The sequence below is a fragment of the Dermochelys coriacea genome, chromosome 10, assembly GCF_009764565.3.
Source record: "Dermochelys coriacea isolate rDerCor1 chromosome 10, rDerCor1.pri.v4, whole genome shotgun sequence".
Lineage (NCBI taxonomy): Eukaryota > Metazoa > Chordata > Testudines > Dermochelyidae > Dermochelys > Dermochelys coriacea.
This window is the reverse complement of record NC_050077.1, coordinates 58,866,555-58,889,000: the sequence shown is the minus strand read 5'-3', so window position 1 is coordinate 58,889,000 and position 22,446 is coordinate 58,866,555. Positions and strand designations below refer to the sequence as shown.

The window sequence follows — 22,446 nt, the reverse complement described above, 5'->3', positions numbered from 1 at the left end:
AGATATACAAAAGCTAAGTGCTTTTAATCACTTTACATGAACTAATGTTTCCTAGTTCTATTCTCCTTTCTTCGACATTAGTAACTCTCCTCTCTGCTTTCTTTATGTGAAGTGGGAACAGTAATGAAAAAAGTGAGACAGAGCCACTGATTTATAGAGTCTTTGCTGCTTTGATTAACTAGATAAAATGTCATTTTAAAGGGAATCACATGAAGACCTTCTTTCGGACACTCACACCATTCTGACTGCACATTCTCCCTAAAGGAAAAAAGCTGTTTAATTAATAAAAATGTTTTAGAAATATAAAGACAACTGAATTCAATTAGCAGCTATATCCTGGGGAAATCAGATTAGTTACCAAAAATAAAGCCATTTACACACACTTACTACAAGGACTAATTTAAAAGAAAACAGGAACCATGTTTTCAAGTGCTTATAAGTCACTTTTCCTAATTTCAGTTCACAGGCATCTTTATCCCTATTTAGGTACCTGAAAAGGTTATCTGGCTTCCAGAGGTGCAGAACTCCCACTGATAATCTAATAATTCTCTTTGCACCCAACTATACAATTTAATTCTAAGAACAAGCATTGATGTCAAAATCATGAAAACAGTACATCAAAGCAAGCCGAGGAATTCCTCAGATCAAATTCTCAGTTGGGGGGAAAAAAAGCTTCAAGCATATATTCCTTAGACCGTACAACCTTTGAACGAAAGATGCGGCTAGCAGGCCTTTTAATATAAATCTTAGTCCAACCAGTTAAAAAAAAAAAAAAAAAAAATCAATCAATTTTCAAAGATCTGTCCACTAAAAATTAAAAGCTACCTATGTTGATAGTTTTAATACAGACAGTAAAAATCAGATTTGCATAGCATGTTTTGAAAACTTATTCATTAGCTATTTTCAGTGAATTTTATATTAATTGTCATTGATAAAATGTCAGAAAGTTAATCTCACAAGATCAAGCCAACTAAAGATCTACCTTGTACATCTTCTGAGTTATTAGCTTAATTTTTAAACATAACAGCAGAGAAGGAGTTTAAAATACTTTGATCAGAAATAACAAAAAAAAGAAATTTAGAGCTTTATCTTAAAAAGAGTGTTTCCACGGACAAATTTTACTCTATTTACTGCGTGAAGCTCAAATTGGGAGATGTGGATAACACTTTCTGGTGTATTCATAATGCAGTTATTCTTGTTCTAATTATATCTGTAGTGAAAGACAGAAAAAGTAGGAGGAAGCAGCATTTGTATACTCCTTTTGCTTTGAGTTTAAAAAGCAAGCAAACCTTCAAGATAATTTCATCAAGTCTATTTATTAATGCATTTCAAGTTTCAAAAAAACCCATACATATCTTTGCACAATACTTCATTTTTTTTTTCCATTTTAGTAAAAATTTCCAAAGTGAACAAAAAAAAGATACTGTATAAAACACAGTGGACATTAAATTGACAGTAGTATTAGATCTCGTCTGTCTTGATCTTTTTTGTTTTACCACATTTTGACTTGCAGTGGAGAGTTCAGTGCACATTTCTTTTCAGCAAACATTTAGCTTAGACTCAAAATAAAATAGGGCAGCATGTATCTGCTGAAACCCCACCACAGGATAACACTACAAGCAAAAAATTTACATGTCCCAAAGGTTATCACACTCATGAAGTTACTAAGAACTCTTGCTGAATAAAAGTCACCATTTTAGAAATGCAAATCCACTTCCAGTCTTTGCACAGTCTGAAAACAAATGTATTTAAAATGATTTTAAAAGCAACTACATACATTTCTAACTTATTAAGACTGTTTGGAATTATTTATAGTCTATGGGGTTTCATGTACAAAATTTGTCTCTAAACCATGTACAAAAAGCTGTATTTTGAAAAAAGTCACCACATACTGTACAATTTTACAAGGAAGAGATCGCATTATATTCTGTAATATTTTTGGCCTTGCTGGCTTGCGTCACATTATGAGAATGATTGTGTAAACTTTATACTCTTGAAAAAAACAAAACCAAAAAAGAAAGCCTGTCCAACCCTTAATAAATTTTCTCCTAAGCAAAGCCAGGAAAATTATAGCCATTTGTCTCTAATTAGCTTGCAGCTTTTGGAAAACAAGCAATAAATATGTTACAAGCTTAAACTTTTGTAATGCCCCTTTCATTTCTGCATAGCAGTAAGCATGTTAAGACATTAAATGCTTTTGTTTTCTTTTTTTTAAAAAAATGCCAATTATTTACATTCATACTAAAAACTTTGGAATGGGACATTGTGCTGTTTGAACTTCACTACTGTTATAAAATATTTAAGGGAAAATCAGTTGGCCTAACTACAATTTTAAGTCAGCTACAGTAGCTGGAATATTACTGTATTTTAGTGGTTATTCATTAACAGTATCATGCTGGAAAGTTATCTAAATATTTGATAAATTAAAAAAATAGAAACTACAGCTTTTCATCCTTCCCGTTTCTTCAAAATCATGAACGTAATTACCACACTACGAATATCTGAACAACCCAAATAAACCGGTTGCAGTCCTTAAAAGAAGTTGTATAACAGGCATATTTCTCTACTAAAGCATGGAAATATTTCATACAAATCTTCATTTAACAGAATAATCAGACGAAAATTAAAAATACTTATGCTGAACTACAAGAAATCGGACATTTATACAAAATGTAATTTTGAAACATTCTGGCATATGCAAAGTTTGCACAACACTTGTTGCATGTACTCCCAAAAGAGCATTCAAACTTGTGTGCTATGTCTTAGCAGCTGTTTGATAAAAGATGAAATGAGTACTTGAACCAACTCTGATCCTAATAAAAAAAGTTTGAATTGATTCAAAACTGCTGTGTAAAGCATTACAGAATCCTTGATCATTATATACCTCCATCCTCTGTTATCCTGAGTAAGTCAATTAAACAGTAATTTTTTCATTAATAGCGGAAAAGTGTTATAATACAAAGAAACATCCATATTGCAATTTTTGTTTACAATTGCACACAGAACAGCTGTACATTAGAAATACATGTCTGCATATAACAATTTATATACACTGGCAGGTTATGTCTCCAATGTTGAGGTGGCCTAGCTTCCTATCCTTAATTGGCAGTTGAAAAATATATACATGTATATTTTCAATTTGTGAATAAAAGTTTTATTAGAACCATGTTTGCCTGCAAGTGAAGAAAATGCAGCAATGAAGAGCAGAGAAGGGGGAAAAAAAACATGGGGATAATCTAAGACGTTTGTGCCATTACGTTAAAAATATCTGTAAGAAAAATCACTTCTTTCTCTGGAAGGTCCAATAATTAAAAATTAAACTTCTCCACTTGTTTGAGGACATAACATCTTGCCTTTTTTCCTTCTATTTTTTGTTTGAGAGTAGGACTGGGGACAGTGACTTAATAGGTTTTCTTTGGAGTGAAGTTTTCCCATTGTAGGCACTAGGAAGAACCAAGGCAAAATCTGTAGTTAACGTCTCATGTGTCCCATCTGATAACTCTCCCGGGGCCTCTGACGTGGTGGTGGTTGAGTTGTTTGTGGTGGTCTCCTCCTCTTTAAAGTGCCTGTTGTAAACAGAGAAAAAACATGAGTTTTTAGGGAAAAAATAAATCTAAGAATACATTTTTAAAAGAATGACTGCCAATAAAGTAAAGTACAATTCTGATTAGACAAATTAAATATGAAAGGATATTTTCATGCTTTGTGAAAAGCACAATAAGAAAAGTTTTAACAGACAACTAGCTATGTGGTATGAACATGTAATATATTGTAAATAAACTGCTACATACAATGATTTTCTGACAGAAAGGTGGTGTAGGGAGAGGGAGTAAAAGGAAATCTATGTTCGTAATTGCAATTACCACCACTATACTTTCCACATATTCCATATGTTTATAGTCCATATTTTGGCTAGGAGGATGTGAGATGTAATTTTATCTCTGTCTACACATAGAAATAGTTCTATGGGGTTATTATGGCATGAAAAAAGAAACATGTGTAACCTTTTAGTTTCACAGTGCCAGTGAGCTATAGAACTAGCACTACGGTTTCTCAACAGTTTAAAACGGCAAGGCATATAATTGAGAATAAAGGCTCTACCTTCTTACTTCTCTGTAGTCTTAATCACTTGGTTGTACTTACCTGGGAGTGGTTTAGGAGGAGGCAATTTTGGATTACTGCTCGGAGTATGAACACTGCATATTTTAATGAATCCAGCCATTAACATGATCAAAGCAATTCCCATAAGCAATACTGCCCACCAGTGAGCCTAAAACACATTACAAAATAAGGTTTAAAAAAGAAGAGACAGTACATTGTTAAATTTATTTGGCTGAATTCTGTAAGGGTTCTCATACAATGAAATATACTAACAAGTTACATAAAATAAATTAGCGGCATTAATGAATTTAACCAATAATACATTTAATCACTGTTAGGCATTTATTGCATCTAATCTGGGTGAACACAGACACTAAACTTCCCCAACTTGATAACAGCTTTTCTGAGCTCTAGCATTGTTGTTTCACTTAATGATTAATTTTATTGCTATTTTATTCTAGTACAAATTATAGAAGTCACAAATCTTCCAGTGCTAGTTATCTATAAAAGCCAGCACCTCCCATGGATTTGGCAGACATATTCCAAGGCAGCGAGTAAATCAATTCACAGACTGGAAGAAAAAGCCAAAAGAAAAAGGACAAAGTATTAAGTTGCTGTACTGCAGCTTGGGGCAATTCAGCAACTAGGTAAGAATCTGCATATTTTTCAGAGCTCTTCGCTGACAATCTGGCCTTTGCTTTGCATGCAGAAAGTAATGAAATCTAGCCATAAAGTAAAATTCAGGTACTACTAATGAAAAAATGACAACACATAACAGAAGACTGCAGAAATTGATTCTTAAATGCTGTTGCAATGGAAGTAAATATATTCTAGGGAGAATACACAAAAATATAATCCATGGAAAGAAAGGGCTTTCAGGGAGAAGTCCTTGACTCTGGAATTCATTCCTCCTACCTCCACTTGGACCCAACATTGGTCAGGATTTATTACTTTCAGGACATACCGTAAACATTTCAGTTCATTAGAGGCTTAAGGAGGAAAAAGTGAAAATGGAGAAGATCTTTTTACGGTACCTTTGACCTGTAGAGTTCATTAAGTGTATTAATAATTCTTAGGCTACGTCTTACACTGCGCACCCATTTTCATTACAAGCCGTAATGAAAAGTAAGTGGTATCCACACTGCTATGTAGCTACATGTCAGTGAAAGGCTCTGGAGAGGGAAAGCAGCAGCGAGCTGGAACCTTTCCCCACGAATCTCACTACCAAAGCCTTCCCCCAGAGCAGGGAGAAAGCTCCAGCAGCGGTGAGCTGATAGAGCCTTTCTGCACAGTTCCCCGCTGTAGGACTCTCTTCCTCTGACAGGGAAAGGCTTCAGTGGTGGGACATCACCCTGCTAAAAATACCAGTGTGGACTGGGGAGGGACTGCTTGGGCTGTAGAGAGCTGTGTATGGTATTAAAGCTGGGTAGATGCCCACAGGCAGTGCCTCACTGCCTACACTGCCATTAATACCCAGGGGGTTCTCAACTGGTGGGTAACTATTGTCTTTGCTACTGCTAAAGTTGTCTAACACCTATTATAACCTTGTTTACAGTTACTTAATTTACACAAACTGGTTGTTCAGATTGGAATTTTCCATACTTTCTCTCTGCCACACAATGCAAGCTTTTGTATGTCTGCCACTTTCAAGAAATCAGTTAGTGAAACAGGTACTTCTGCCTATGTTAAATTCTGACATTTTAAAAACAGCTGTCATACCTCAAGGATTCAAATTAGGAATTTGTTATTTGGCAGGGAGGATGTCTGAGGTTGGAAACATGTCATTCACTGTCCCCCATGAAAGCAGACATTTGGCCAAGTTATAATATGCAGAGAATTTGCATATGGGCACTACAGTTTGAACCCTGCTTGTCCCTTATTTTCTCTACAGTCCAACTGCACTGCATGTGCTCCCAGGCCTCAAGCGAATCTCCTGCATTACATGCCTATGATAAGAACAGAGCAAAGCCTTCCAGCTGAAACACAGGCTGCTTCCTGCCTCCTCCCTATTCTTCTTAAAATACTTTTCAGACTAAGGGAAGGTGCACTGGGCTGGGAACGGAAGACTGAGTTCTAGTCTTATCTTTCTTTGAATAATATTAATTCTGAGTACTTCACAACCTATATTAAGCAAGCTTTTGTATCCTTAAATTTGGAGGGAAGCAAGTTTTCCATCCATCAGAGACAACTGAGGATCTGAGACACTGCACAGATTCACTTCTGACAAAAGAATAAAACCTAGGTCTCTAATATAGCAAACCAAAATCTTATCTAGTCAGTCACACTACCTCTCAAAGAATGTGCCAAATCTATGTGCTTGGTTATATCGTCTTATACAAAAGACGGGCAACAGTGAGCACTGTGCAAGCAAAAAGCGTAACTGACAAACCACCACCAGCTACAAGTTCTCTTTCAGTCCTCTGATCAAATCAAAGGCAATTCTTCACTCCCAGATCAAGGAATAGAACCCAGGAATCCCAATTCTCAGCATTTCAGAGTGGCAGAGCAAAAACCACTCACAATTGTGTGCTACAGTTGCACGTGAACTTTTCTTTTTAAGAAAATTCTATAAAAACTACATTAAAAACCTTGTTACAGTTGAAAAGATAAGCATTCCAAAATTAAGAAATGCCAGATTTATTGTGCAACTTTAATTCTGCCCCGTTCCATTTTTGCTTTATGATAGTCTAATTACATAATCACACACTATTTTTTCATAGGCCTCTAACATATTGGGAGGTGAATGGGACAAGGTTTTCTAAGCAGTGAGACTTGAAATGTGGAAAAAAGATAGCATGCAATGATGTAACTAAAACCTGTATAATAATACATAGGCACAAAGGGGCAAAATTAAGGTTGCACAGGCAGCTGTTAACTTTCTGAATGCTTTAGTTTGCAATCTATAATAATTTTCATTTAGTAGTTTTTGTATGGCATATGAATGAGGCTGACAGATTTATTACATTCCATAGCTATACATATTACTTCTCCATTTGCTGCATACATTTAAAATCTGCATGCCTATTTCTATAGAAATTCATGAGCTTACCTACCTAATTTGTATATGCTAATAGAAAATGTAATATTTTATCAAACATTTCTCAGTGCTACATATTTTGACTCATGCTTTTGATTTGGTTTAAATGGAACATTTTTGGTTCAAATGAAAGTTAAGCCATAGCAAATGCACTTAAATTCATGTTTAAGCATCTAATTCCTTAGAAGTGAGGTGTGTTTTGTATTTCATCATCTATACAAAGCTTAACATATTACATGGCTGATTAATGCAAACTACTTACCTGTGACTGGAGTTCTCCTGAAGGTAGCTTCCTGTAAAGAGTCAACTCTTTGGTCAGATCCTTGATGCACACTAGCAAGCTTCGTATATAAAGTTCAGAAACCCTTATGAGGCAGTTAAAGTTAACCACTAATGCAGTTAGGAAATAGTTATGTATTGTGTATTAGACTGTTTTAAAGACAAGATAAGGCTATCTTCACCCTCCACCAAAACACTGCTATAAACCTACACTACAGAGATATCTATGTGAAAAGCAGGGGCACAACAAATAGGGGGCCCAGGCCCACCCTATACTTGGCTGGCTCCGAGCAGAAACTCCAGCAGCTGCTGTCTCACCTCCTGGCCATGCCCAAGACAGCAATATTGCCACCCTTACTTCTGCGCTGCCTTCAGTGCTGGGTGGCTAGAGAACAGTGACTGTTGGCCAGGTGCCCAGCAGCAAGGGTGGCAATAACATACCAGGCCATCCTTACTTCTGCACTGCTGCTGGGTGGCAGCTCTGCCTTCAGGGCTGGGCTCCTGGGTATCAGCTGCTGTTCTCCGGCTGCCCAGCTCTGAAGGCAGCGCCGCCACTAGCAACAGCACAGAAATCAAGGTAGCAGTACTGCAACTCCCCTACGATAAGTGGTGGGGGGGCATAAGGTTATCGTAGGGGGGTTGCGGTACTGCTACCTTGATTTCTGTGCTGTTGCTAGTGGCGGCGCTGCCTTCAGAGCTGGGCAGCCGGAGAACAGCAGCTGATACCCAGGAGCCCAGCTCTGAAGGCAGCGCCGCCACTAGCAACAGCACAGAAATCAAGATAGCAGTACCGCAACCCCCCTACGATAACTTATGCCCCCCCACCACTTCTTTTTGGGTCAGGACCCCTGCAATTGCAACACCATGAAACTTCAGATTTAAATATCTGGAATAGTGAAATTTATTATTTTTAAAACCCTATGACCGTGAAATTGACCAAAATGGACCATGAATTTGGTAGGGCCCTAAGTATGGGGCAACCCTGCAACCTGGGACCCACTGATCATACAGGAGTAACGGGCTGGGGTGCCACATCCCTGCCCAATGAGGAATCTCCTACCAGAATCCTGGTGCTGTGGGCTGGCAAGGAAGGCCCCAGTACTTCCCCAATGTCCTTTCCTTGGTGGGGCAGTAGTGGGGATTGCAGCCCTGATACTGGGGCTTTCCACAGGGAGCTGGGGACCCGCAGACTGCATAATAACTCCCCCCGACGCTCTCTGGGCTGTGCCCTACCCTGGCACCAGGGGCCCTGGATATCCCAGAACTTCCTTCCCTGGCTGCAGCCCCACAAAACTGCCTGCAGCTGTATGTGAAGCTGAGCCATGCCTGTGGAGCACACTGTGGATTGTGTCCCACCATTTTCTTTGCCCCAGGACAGGCATCCTACTGGAGAAGGATCTTCCCCATGGACTCCCTCCTTAGGAAAATTCTGGCTGTGCCCCTAGAATAGAGTGACATTAGAAAATGCCTTTTCCTCTCAAAAAAGGATATTTAGAGTTTACAGAGAACTGACTGTGTGCAAATACTAGAACAAATTTATGATGATAGTTTCTTAAAGCAAAAGGTAAGTGTTATATACCTATACTGTATTAGGAATTCATCAAGCAATGAAAATTGCATTAATAAATGACAGTGTATTTATCAGTGCTTCAATAACCACTAAATTATGGTCAAGTGAGTAAATCAGAGTGAATTTCAGTAAGATTTGCGTACTCAATTCTTTAAGGGTGCTTTGGAAAATCAGCTTTAATTTTTAATGCATCAATTGTTGGTCTGAAAGAGCTGACAAAAAATACAGAGGTCTGCTCAGTGGATGTATTTATATTATAAATTCCTAGATGTTAGGATTACAAGGGACACAGGATAGCACATCTGATTTCTTACACTTAACGCAAGCTATGCTGTACCTAGACATTTTCATTTTTTTCCCCATTTTTAAATACTTCCACAATGACCTATCTTGCCAGGCTGTTCTATTGTCAAATTGCTCTTACTGTGCAGGAAAAACTTCCCTTCTAAACTTAACTTTTACAATGTTTCTGGACAGCCTTGCAGGTATAACTCTGTTTGTTTTTGAGAACGGCCCTACTGGGTCAGACCAAGGGTCCATCTAGCCCAGTATCCTGTCTTCCCACAGTGGCCAGTGCCAGGTGCCTCAGAGGGAATGAACAGAACAAGTAATCTATCCCCTGTTGCCCATTCCCAGCTTCTGGCAAACAGAGGCTAGGGACACCATTCCTGCCCATCCTGGCTAATAGCCACTGATGGACCTATCCTCCATGAGTTTATCTAGTTCTTTTGTGAACCCTGTTATGGTCTTATGGTATCAACCCCCACTTAATTTCTTTAAGCTATGCATGATCCTCAATTTTTTCTTTACACACCGTATTTTTCTTCAGTTGCTCTTTGTATTCAGCATTATTGTGACCATACACAATTAGGTCTATAGAGGAAACCTTACGTAAAAAGTAAGTTTCAAGAGGACTAAAAACCGAAACTGACTAGTAAATGTACACAGAAATACTATGGAAACAAACAGATCAATGATATTACAAAGGTAATCTAGGTACAAACTTCAGCTGGTACAGAAGACTTGCTCACCTTCCCCATAGGTAAGACCATCAGGAGCACAATGAGCCTGTGCTCAAGTCCCTCCATTGGCATAAGAACCTGACCCAGAGCCAGTTTAAATCTTTGGTCCTGATCTTCAAAACATTTAATTAAATTGATTAAGTCCTAGCTACAACAGAGACTGAATTTTAACCTCTGAACCACAGAAGTAGTGGTGCTCTTCTGGGACAATGCAGATCATGAAGTCCAGGATGAAAAGCAGGATTGCTAGTAACAAAGCATTTTCAATCTAAAGACGTATGGCTACAGAACAAGCTTCCAGAACAAACTAAGCATATCCTGACTGACTGTCTTTAGAAAACACTGCAAGTCCTTCCCCTTCCGAGAAGACTTTCCTTTACAAGAACAACACTAATACCCTCTTCTACTCGTAAAAACCCAATCAAAATCAGAAGTTACTCTGAAACAAATCTAAAATTAAATAAAATATAAAAAATAAACAGAGGTTTTACTCTAAAGAGAGAGTAGTGCCAGAGACTCAAAGTCCACCAAGGATTTTGATATTGCTATCAGTTTTATGTAGAAGGCATTCAGATTCCTCAGTTATGGGTGGCAGTATAAACCCCTAAAACAGACAATCGACTTTGATTCTTAAATATACACTATAAAAACACCACGGAAGTTTATAGGCTCACATTCAGACACTCATTTAAACACGCCAAACAAAGGACAAGGTTGGTATAGTGAAAATAAACAGCTAATATTTGGCCTCAGAGTGGAGATGAATCCACTTAGTATCATATGCATCTAATAAAGGTCTGGACAAAATATACTGTTGAACAGACATTTTAAAACTATGTTGACGGTATAGAGTAATGTTTATGGATAGTTCATCTATGAAGTTCTGACAGATATTTTTGAAATAAATGAATGATAATGACAGATATGTTGGTTAAGATGTACAGTAGCTGTAGCTCACGAAAGCTTATGCTCTAATAAATTTGTTAGTCTCTAAGGTGCCACAAGTACTCCTTTTCTTTTTGCGAATACAGACTAACACGGCTGCTACTCTGAAACCAGTGAAAAATCTGGTACCATAGACATGTAATGAATGAACTGTACTGACAAACTATAGATGTACCTAATACAAAGGTGAACACACGAGTCCAACATGGAAAGCCAATGATGTTTCCTTGCAGCTCTATCTGCTGGATATTTTATTGGAAAAGTATAATCCCTTTAGGATAAGGGATCAAAAGATATGCAAATAGCTACTATGCCCTGATGTTCTGAGGAACTGAGCACCTACATAGGAGGACAAAAGTTTTAAGAGCTGGAAAAAAGTGTCAGATTTTTAAAAAATTAAGGTAACCACTCAGTAAAATGAAGAGATATTAGTATGGTTAGAAGCAACAGCATACTACACGTACCATAAGCCACTTTCTTCAATCGTCTCCAAAGGATATTGAACTTTATCTGCTAAACTTGCTAGTTGGATTATGAGCGTGAAGAAGCCAACCAAAGAGTAAGGACTGAGAATGTACTTTAAGGGTATGTCTACACTGCAGTAAAACATCTGTGGCTAGCCTGTGTCAGCTGACTTGGGCTCATAGGGCTAGTGCTGTGGGACTATACAATTGCAGTGTAGACAATCAGGCTCTGGGACCCTCGGCAACCCAGTCTGTGCCCAAGTGTCTACACTGCAATTTTATATCCCAGCAGCCTGAACACACAGTGTCATAGGTCAGCTGTGGGAGTTTTACTGCAGTGTAAACATATCTTAAGAGAACACTGAAATAATGCATATACAGTCATGTTTATCATTAGTCACAAACATTGAATATATTCAATCCATTTTACAGGAATCTTTCATGCTTATGTTTTCAAACCATTAAGATACTTACCACAATCCATTCTGCAATGTTTTCATACAGCTCTGGATTAAAAATTGCTTTCTTTAGTCTGGCTAGAGGACCATCAGCATCTACTAACCGACATCTCATGAATACATCACAATAGCCTTTAAAATCATTGCAGGGGGATCCAGGTTGAAGCGTAATGGTTTTGAGATTGAAATACTGCTCCCACTGACTAGATCCCGTACTTGCACAAGTCATTGGATCCACTGAAAAAAGTGAATATAATTGAAGACAGGATTTTATTTCAAGACAAGTTTATAACAAAATACCTTGCACATGCATGAATGTGTAAAAGGATATCCAACCCACTACTAAAAATGTACTCTTACCCTATTTAAAAACTTATCAGGAAGTGGTAATGTAATTGTCTTTCGTGAAGGTACTATTAACTTGAAAAAAAAATATTTATGACATATCAATGACCTATCAAATGGGCATTTTACTATTAAGGTCCACTGAGTATCTTTATGGGAGAAGCTCATTGTTCATAATAGTACGTAAGTAATAAACACTGAATTATACTTTTTTTTTTTTTTTTTTGGAAATATACAAAGTGTTTTGGAACAGCAAGACCAAAGACTTTTTCCACATGTTGTAATTCTTATTCACTCAAACTTGGTAAATATTTTAAAATCACAAAGGTGACTTTAAATAAAATTAAGTCTAGTAAAAACCTTGAGATTTACACTATTGTATTAGTGTTTAGAAGTGTGCAAATCTTACTTTTTTTCATGCAGCAGACATGGCACAACTCTTTATCATCCTTGCCATCTGAACTAGCACATGTACATTCCTCCAAGCCATATTTCTCACAGATAGAACCAGCACATTGCTAATAGAGACAAAAAGAGGAAGAATAATTCAAAATCATCTTCACATTCATTTGTAGCAAATAAAACAAATATCAATTTTAATAGACAAAAAGCATAAAGAGCAGCTCACTAATAAAGAAACCTTAACACTTCAAAAGCAAATGTAAGCTATTTTTAAAGTTTATAAATAGTAATACTTTCTTTCACAGAAAAAAGTAAATATTTAATTGGATTGGATTAATTTGGACAAGAATTTAAAATTGGATGGTTGAGGTACAGAATCTTAGGTTCTTTGACATGTCTTATTCCCATAAATGGGGGAAGCATGCAAAACAGGAGTTGCAACAAATATACAGCACAACAATATGTACAAAAAAAAAAATAATCAAGACCACAGAACTGGAATACCCATTCATGAAAATAAAAATAGCTCAAAAGTGTGAAAGATATGGCATTTCAATGTCTTCTTTCCCTTAGGGGAAAAAATCATTGGCAGGAAAGAGTCTATAATACTGTAAGTAATTCAATGTTTGGATGATCTCAAAATCAAATTCAGAAGCAAGCAAATGAGCAGTGATAAAATTATGGGAAAAAGAAGGGGGGCTCTAGTACTTTGCAGATGTTCCCTTCTTGGGCTAGACTGCTCTGCATGGTCCCCTACAGTATTAGCAGTTTTAATGTACTCTCTGACCATATTGGAAATAAAATGCCAAAAAAATTAATACAGAGTTAAGGTTGCCCATTGGTAGCATGTGCCCTTCCAGAATGCCAAGTTCAGCAAAACTCAAACTTCTGAAAACCAGGAAATAGTTACGGTAAACGCCCAAGCAATCTTAACTCTGCCCTCTTTGAGTGACGCCCCACAATGCCCATAACACATTACTTGCATTGTCTTTTTGCTCTAATGGGTAGACACTACCTCCATTTGCCCTATACCCCAACGCTGAGCCTACTCCTATGACAGAATACCACAAACTGTAAAATTTAACCACTTCATACCCCCTTACAACACCGTTGCACTTGCATACAGAATACCACCTAAATGTATACCTGATTGCCATTTAATTGTCCAGTGATGTTTTTTAAACAGAAAAATGTTTGTTGGTAGGAGTTAGTGGTCAGTTGTTCTTACTTAGGTTTGCAGCTGAAATGCTAGTGTGGCTATATAATAAGCAGCAGATTGACCTAGTATTTATATAGTGCTTTTTATCAGCAGATCTCCAATAACTTTACATCATTATCCCCATGTTACAGATGGGAAACTGAGGCACAGAGGTGAATTGGCTTGCCTGGTAGGATAGAGGTGGAGCCAAAAATAGTTCCAGACCAGTGTCTGTTCAGTTACGCGATTCCTCAGTGCTCCTCCTGTCTCTTGGATATTTTGTTATTGCAGAATGTGGATAATGGCCGTGGTTTAAAATGTATGCAATGTGTTTATGTCCCAAAACCATGACAGTGTTGTTATAATAACTGTTATTATATGATTGTTAACAGTAACTAAGTGGGCAAGAGAAAAGACAGTTACCTTTTCCGTAACTGGTGTTTGAGATGTGTTGCTCATGTCTATTCCACAATAGGTGTGCATGCTCGCCATGTGCACCCGTGCCAGAAGTTTTTCCCCTAGCAGTACCCACAGGGGAGCGCCCCGAGTGGCGCCCTCCATGGCGCAGTATAAGGGGCACTGTGCGTTCCCCCCACCCTCAGTTCCTTCTTGCCAGACAACTCCGACAGAGGGGAAGGAGGGCAGGATGTGGAATAGACATGAGCAACACGTCTCGAAGAACACTGGTTACGGAAAAGGTAACTGTCTTTTCTTCAAATGATTGCTCATGTGTATTCCACCTAAGAGGTGATTACAAGCTATATCCGTTGGAGGTGGGTAGGAGTTCACAAATTCCCGGAACCGAGCACAGCCCTGCCAAACCCAGCGTCTTCCCTGGTCTGGGAGACGATCGCATAATGCGAGGTGAACGTGTAAGCCGAAGACCATGCGGAAGCCCTGCAAATGTCCTGAATGGGGACGCGGGCCAAAAAGGCAGCCAACAAGGCTTGCGCCCTAGTCGAGTGTGCCCTCACAACTGACGGCGGAGGAATTCCCACCAGGTCAATACAGGTACAGATGCACAAGATGATTCAGTTGGAGAGCCGCTGAGTGGAGACCGGCCGGCCCCTCATGCGTTCGGCTGAGGAGATGAACAGCTGCAAAGACTTCCTGAACAGCTTAGTCCGTTCCAGGTAAAAGACCAGAGCCAGCCGCACATCCAGCATGTGGAGGCAGTGCTCCTTGCTGGATGCATGGGGCTTAGGGCATAGGATTGGCAGGAAAATGTCCTGACCCACGTGGTAGGCAGAGACCACCTTCGGGGGGAATGAAGGATGTGGGTGGAGCTGGACCTTATCTTTATGGAACACAGTGTACCGCGGCTCAGAGGTCAGGGCCCTGAGTTCTGAGACCTGTCTAGCAGACGCGATCACCACCAGGAAGGCTTCCTTCCATGAGAGGTGCAACCAGGAGCACGTAGCTAATGGCTCAAAGGGGGAACCCGTCAACCGGGCTAGCACCAAGTTCAAGTCCCACTGTGGAACTAGGGGCCTAACGTACGGGAAGAGACTATCCAATCCCATCCCTTAAGAAATTGGCCAGTCATAGCCTGGGACAATACCGTGTGCCCCTGCACCAGCAGGTGGAAGGCCAATATGGCTGCCAAGTGCACCTTGGTGGTCCAGGGCGCCAGGCCTTGGGCTCTAAGGTGAAGGAGGTAGTCTAAAATGAGCTAGATCGGGGCAGCCACGGGGGAAAACGCCCTGCTCAGCCGCCCACTGAGACCACTTTGCCAAGAAGGCTCGACGCGTGGAGAGCCGCCTGCTTTCCAAGAGAATGCGCTGAACACCTTCTGAGCACATTCTTTCCTCCCAGCCTAACCACTGAACAGCCACGTAATGAGGTGGAGTACCGCTAGGTTGGGATAGAGGACGCGGCCCTGGTCCTGAGAGCAGGTCCGGATGGGATGGCAACAGCCATGGCGGGGCGACTGCCAGGCTTGTGAGGGTCCCATACCAATGTTGCCTGGGCCACGCTGGGGCAATCAGGGGGACCCGGGCCCTGTCTGTCTTTATCTTTTCCAGGACCTTTCTGATCAGCAGGATCGGGGGGGAAGGCATAGAGAAGCTGGCCTGACCAGGAGAGGAGGAAGGCATCAGAGATAGCACCCACTCCCAGCTGCCCCGGAGCAGAACCAGGGACACTGGCAGTTCTGCCAAGTCGCAAACAGCTCCACTTGGGGAGTACCCCACTCTTGGAAAAGTCTGTGCATCACCTCTGGGCGTAGAGACCACTTGTGCTGAGAGGAGAAGTCTTGGCTCAGGCGATCTGCCCGAGAGTTCCGGGAGCCCGGTAGGTGGTAGGCCTATAGGCAAATACTATGGGCTACATAAAAATCCCACAGCCCGAGGGCTTCCTGGTAGAGGAGCGGGCCCCGCCTTGCCTGTTAATGTAAAACATGAGGCCATGTTGTCCATGAGAACCCTAACCACCTTGCCCTCCAGGTGCGAGCAGAAGGCCACGCACACCAGCCGGACCACCCTTGACATTTATATGTGGGGCAAGGTCCTGTGCGGATTACAGACCTTGGGTCTGAATGTCCCCTACATGGGCTCCCCACCCCAGGTCTGATGTATCAGACACAAGCTCCACCGACGGGGGCCTGCCCCTGAACGGAACCACGTGGAGCATGTTCTTCAGGGAGGACCACCATTGTAGGGAGATGATCACTGACTCAGGTATAGTGAGAACCTTGTCCATCCTGTCTCCGGCTTGGGAGAACACCAAGGCCAACAACAGCTGGAGGGGCCTCATCCCGAGTCGGGTGTGGCGAACCATATATGTGCACGCTGACATGTGACCCAGGAGCTGGAGACATGCTCTGGCTGTCATGAAGGGAAACCTTGTGACCCATCTCAAACCTGTCCGGAGGGAGAAAGGCCCTGGCCGATGTTGTGTCTAGGACTGCCATGATAAATTCTTTGTGCTGTACCGGGACTAACATGGACTTGGTGTTGTTCACCAACAGACCCAAGGTGGCATATGTGGACAGGAGGAGTGCCATGTGATCCCACACTTGCGACCAGGAGCTGCCCTTGACCAGCCAGTCATTGAGATAGGGTAAGATCTGGACCCCACGACATCCGAGGTAGGCTGCCACCACAGACATGCACTTTGTGAATACCCTGGGGGCCCTGGACAGGCCAAATGGGAGGACCGTAAATTGCTAGTGCTTCTGCCCAATCGTGAAACGAAGGAAGCACCTGTGCCCCTCAAATAAATGAACGTGGAAGTAAGGGGCAGGTCGAGGGCAGTGTACCAGTCCCTGGGATCCAGGGAGGGGATGATAGAGGCCAGAGAGACCATGCAAAACTTGAGCTTTACCATGTACTGTTTCAGGCCTCGCAGGTCCAGGATGGGCCTGAAACCCCCTTTGGCCTTCAGGATAAGGAAAGAGCGGGATTAGAATCCCTTGCATTTGAACTCTGCTGGCACCACTTCCACTGCTCCTAGGCCAAGGAACGGCCCCACCTCCTGCTCTAGCAGGGCCTTTTGAGAGTGGTCCCGTGGAGGGACAGGGGGTGTTTGGGTGGGTAAACTGGAGGGTGTAGCCCCTGGAGACTGTACTGTACTGAGGACCCAATGGTCTGAAGTCAGCTGTGACCACTCTGGGAGGAAGGCACACAATCGGTTGGAGAATGGAAGCTTTATTGTGGATGGATCCCTGGTGTGAACTGGTAGGTCACCCCTGGGCGTCCTGTCAAAACTGATGCTTCCCCACCTGCTTGCCCTTGGAGGACCCAGACTGGGGGGCAGACTGGGACTACCTCTGCAGGTGTTTCTTATAGTCCTGTGACTTTTTATAAGGGGGCTCGTATTTAGAGTGGGTGGCCTGGGTGGGAGTCTGCTGCGGCTTAAACTTAGCTGGAGCCAGAACATAGAGGCCAAGTGTCTTAAGCACAGTACGGGAATCTTTCAGGCCGTGCAGCTTCGCATTCGTCTGCTCTGCAAAACAGGGCCTTGCGAGCAAACGGGAGGTCCTGCAAGGAGTTCTGTACCTCACCGGACAGCTCAGACAGCAGAAGCCACAACGCCCTCCTCATGGACACCACAATGGCCATGGACCTTGCAGCCATATCCACAGCATCCAATGCTGCCTGAAGGGATGCCATGGCAGCAGCAGTATCCTCCTCTACCAGAGCTTTGAACTCCTTCCTGTCACACTCCTGGAGGGATTCCTCAAATTTGGGAAGAATGCCCCACAAATTAAACTCACACGGGCCCAGAAGAGCCTGATGGTTCACCACCCTTACCTGGAAACTTGAGGATGAATAAACCTCTCCCCCAAATAAGTCAAGCCTCCTTGAGTCTTTATTTTTTTGGAGTAGGGCTGGTTGGCCCTGCCTCTCCCTATAGTTCACCAACTCCACCACCAGAAAGTTGGGGGGGGAAGGGTGGTGTACAAGTATTCATGCCCCTTGGTGGGCATAAAGTACTTCCACTCAGCCCTCTTACAGATGGGGGGCAAGGAAGCCGGGGTTTGCCATAAGGCGTTACCTTTGCTACCCCTTCGTGGAATGGAAGGGCCACCCTGCCCAGTACCAAGGCTGATAGGACATTGAAGAGGGAGTCAGAGGGTTCCTCCATCTCCTTGGCCTGAAGATTGAGGTTTGATGCCACCCTTTTCAGTAGTTCCTGGTGGGCTTTAGAGTCCTCCTGCGGGTCCGAGGGAAGAGGGGCCGTAATCACCTCATCAGGGGAGGGTGAGGAGGTGGGTGCGGTACTCTGCGTACCCACTGGTACTGGTCCCACCACTTGGTCGCCCTCTGGGCACAGCACCGAAGATGCACGTCCCACCGACTCCTTCCTGGGAGAGGGACGCCGACGGCCATTCCGAGGCTCCCACCACCAAGCAAGCCCCCTCCCGGGGCTGTATCGGGAGCCACGGGGCCCATTAGTACCATGAAGCTGGCGCCACTGCACCTGCTGTGGCACTGGCAGAGCAGGCTGTTCAACCTGACCGGCCTGTCCCATTGATTGAAGACTACGAAGGAGGCTGGTCTGGCATATGACCTGCTGCTGTCCCTGGACCGGGAGGAGCGGTGGTGTTGGGAATGGTGCTGACCACGAGACCATGATCCTGATGTAGAAGAATGGTACCGCCGGTAGCAGCTGCTCTGTGATCGGCTCCGGCGGGCGGATCCGCAACAGCGAGGCGCTGGCTATCGACGCCCAGGAGTGGTGCCACGGCAGGGTCCTGGAGCAAGATGACGAATGGGAACGGCGTCAACATCCATATCTTGACGGGCTATGGTAGCCTCTCAGAGACAAGGACCTCCGGTGCCGTCTGTCTCGGTCTTGATGGGGCCTGCTCCTCAAGGCGGAGCGGTGCCTGGAACCAGTCAGTCAGAACCCAGCCAGACAACCTGGTGGGGGTCAACGATGACCGGCGTGGACTACGCACGGGATGGTCGCTGAGCAGCTAACTGTGTTGGGAATGTTCCCTCAAACGCGAACGGTACAGAGCAGGAGGAGACTGCAGAGATCCAAGCAATGGCTTGCCGTCAGGGAGCCAATGGTGGCAGTGCTCCTGGTACCAGCAGGGACATAACGTCCCAGGCTGCTTGCAGGGACTCCGGTATTGAAAATATCTGGTGAAGCCTGCTCTGAATGAGCCAGGCTACTCCGCTCGACCCGAGTCGGAGGCCGATGGGGACAGAGGACTGCCCAACGTGGGTCTAGTCTCTCCCTCGGTTTTGCTCCAGTGCCGCGGCGGCAAAGACCTCCTCTTAGTCTTCTTGGTGTGCCCTGCAGACGAGGAACGGTGCTGACTGAGGGGTCGCTGCACACTGATGCCACAGTACCCGGTGCCGACTTGGAGCTGTGCACCAGAGTCGGGGTCAACGCCGACTCCATCAGAATGGCTCGGCGCCGAATGTCCCTTTCTTTCTTGGTCCGAGGCTTGAAAGATCTGCAAATCTTGCAGTGATCGCCGAGATGGGTTTCCCCCATACAGCATAAACCATCCGCATGCGGGTCACTCACTGGCATCAGCTGCCTACAAGTATCACATGACAAAGCCCGGGGCATGCCCCGACCTGGACGCACTACACTAAATTAACACTAATCTAACTACTTCAACCACAGGTACTACTATGACGAAAGAACAAGAGTGCTAGAGAAAAACTGCAGACAAGCTGGAATAGAGCAGTTCCAATACACATTCGCTGGCGGCAAGAAGAAACTGAGGGTGGGGGAGCGCACAGCGCCCCTTATACCACACCATGGAGGCGCCACTCCAGGGGTCGCTAGGGGCACTCTCCTACGGGTACTGCTAGGGGAAAATCTTCCAGCACCTGTGCATGTGGCAAGCACGCACACCTATTGTGGAATGCACATGAGCAATCCCTCGAAGAAGACTGGTTTGTGTCTCATTTTCCACCCCCATCCCACAACATGTAGCCACCCCATCAAAGTCTCCAACTCCCCTATCACTTCCCAGCCTATTAAGCCTTTAGTTTGCATAGTAGAAGCAATTAACATTTAAGAAGTTGTTTTTAGCTGTCTCCTGTCCTATGCTGCTGCATACCTATAATAGGCAGCATCTTACAGGGGGATTGCATGCCATCTGGATTATGTAGCTTGAGCTGCATCATTGAGCTGGGCCCTTCATTCCCACTATCCATCTTTAGGCTTCCCAAACCATGCTGCAGGTCCATCCAGGCCTTCCCTCCTTACAACTGGGCTCCAGACCCACCAATATTGGTCAGTGTGTCCCCCATAAACAGGGATGATATGTATCTTTAAGTATTCATTTTCTGGACTTCAGAGATTTGAATTTATGTTATCTTCATCTCCCCACACTCCCAGCTCACTGGGAGGGGCAGGGAGAAGGGCTGAGGAACCCAAAGAGAAGCACGATTTCCCCAGATCACAGAAAACACAATGAACAGGGAGAGGCTCCCTGAGATTGCAGCACACAAATGAAAGGGGAGAATTCAGGGCTGACAGCCCCCCACCCAAACCTTCAACTTCCTCAGTTACTCCGCATTTTCCAATCCCTGCTTTCTTCTTCCTGCCACTCCCCAATCCTTAACCCATCCTGTTACCTGAGCCCCCAGCCTCTTTTCCCTCCCTTACTGCTCATTCCCATTTATCCCCCTGCCCATAATATTCTCATCCCTCGCTGCATACCCAACCCCCTCATCCCCAATTACCACCTACTCTTGCACCCCTAGTCATCCCTCTCCCTCCCCTGCCAGTGAGCCTTCGCATGTGTAATTTATTTACTCTCCAAAAACAATTCCAGCATCTTTTGAATTTTCTGCTCTATTCAGGTTACATTTCTTCAAAATAAAAAAATTCAGATTTCCCCCAAATATTTACAGTTCACTCTCAGATTTCCCCCCCATGGTGGGTTTCTAACTTCAAAGCTGCAGGCTCAAAGAGGTGTTAAGTGGCCCATTCATCTCAATGAGATGTTCTCAGCTGAAAAAGAGAATACACTGGAGAGGAATACAGACTGACACAACGGCTCTGAAACCTGTGAACCTCTCTATTCATGTCAGTGGGTGTTACCTTTCCCCTCCCCAGTGCTGCAGAGTTTCAAGCTCCTCACCCATTCTCAGCAGTGTGTTCTTGGCGTAGGTGCCAAGCATGCCTCCTCTAAGCTCCCCATCCAGAAGGGAAGGGCTTCCCTGATTTTGGCTCACATGGAGAAGGCACAGAGCAGGGCTCAGACAAACCTAGGAGTGACCCCACCAGATCACATAAGAAGGTTAGGGAGTGGGGCTAAGACACCCCCAGAAAGGCTAGCTTCCCCAGAACCTGGCTCACATGAGAGGGAGTAGGGAAAGACGCACAGTGGACCCCTAGATCCTAATACACATAAGAGGTAGGGGAGATGGGCCCATTCTCTCCCAGCAAAGCAAGCCCTGCCCCTGAAACCGGGAAGGTGTGGGGGGAGGGGTCAGACCACCACAGAGGGGCAGAGGTCCCCCAGATTCTGGCACATATGCAATGGGGTAAGGCATGGGGCTCAGATACCCTTGAGGGGCCAGAGAATCCCAGATCCCACCTCACATAAGGGGCCAAGAAGAATGGCTCAACTGTCCAGATCAAGGCACACAAAATCAGGGGAGAATGTGAGGCTAACAGGCACTCTGCCCCCAGTTCTTCCTCATGTCCCCTTCCCAGTGTCCCCCGCAACCCCTCTCCCCTGCCCCTCTCATTCACATTTATTTCCTGCCCCTTTAATGCAGCCCCAAACCTTTCGCCCCTACTCTCCTCACTGTTCTTCCTTTGCCCCAGCAAGCATTCATGTCTCTCTCCCTCTCTCTCTCTCTATTTTTTTAAGTAGATATTGATTAGTCACCCAAAATAAAAACAAAACCTTACCAGGGACACATTTTTGCAATACACCTCCCAAACCTTCCCAGATTTCTGCACAAGGTGGGACTTGAATGGATACTGGCTGGGTCATGCTCAAAGCAGGAGCACCTGAATGTTGGTGGCCAACACCCTCTCACTTGTAGGGAGAATTCATCACCCCGGCTCAAAGGACTGCTTCTTAACCCCCCTGAGCTTCCCAGTTAATACGAAACTTTGAAGGCCAACAGTTCTGTTAACTCTTCTGTCCTCGCATGCTCCACGTACGCTATTAGGAGCATTAAGAGGAGGAAGCAG

At 43.7% G+C, this 22,446-nt stretch overlaps 1 protein-coding gene across 1 annotated transcript in view; it reads right to left on the bottom strand.

Moving 5' to 3' along the window:
• Positions 1 to 1,297: 1,297 nt before the first annotated feature.
• The window catches only part of ADAM10 (ADAM metallopeptidase domain 10), a 145,508-nt gene continuing 124,359 nt past the window's right edge, over positions 1,298 to 22,446 (bottom strand). Inside the window, exons 13-16 of the mRNA XM_038419140.2 lie at positions 12,631 to 12,739; positions 11,893 to 12,113; positions 4,144 to 4,270; positions 1,298 to 3,566 (exon numbers count right to left, since the gene is read on the bottom strand). Of these exons, the coding sequence (XP_038275068.1) occupies positions 3,472 to 3,566; positions 4,144 to 4,270; positions 11,893 to 12,113; positions 12,631 to 12,739 (552 nt within the window). The 3' untranslated portion in view covers positions 1,298 to 3,471. The remainder of the gene's footprint in view (positions 3,567 to 4,143; positions 4,271 to 11,892; positions 12,114 to 12,630; positions 12,740 to 22,446) is intronic.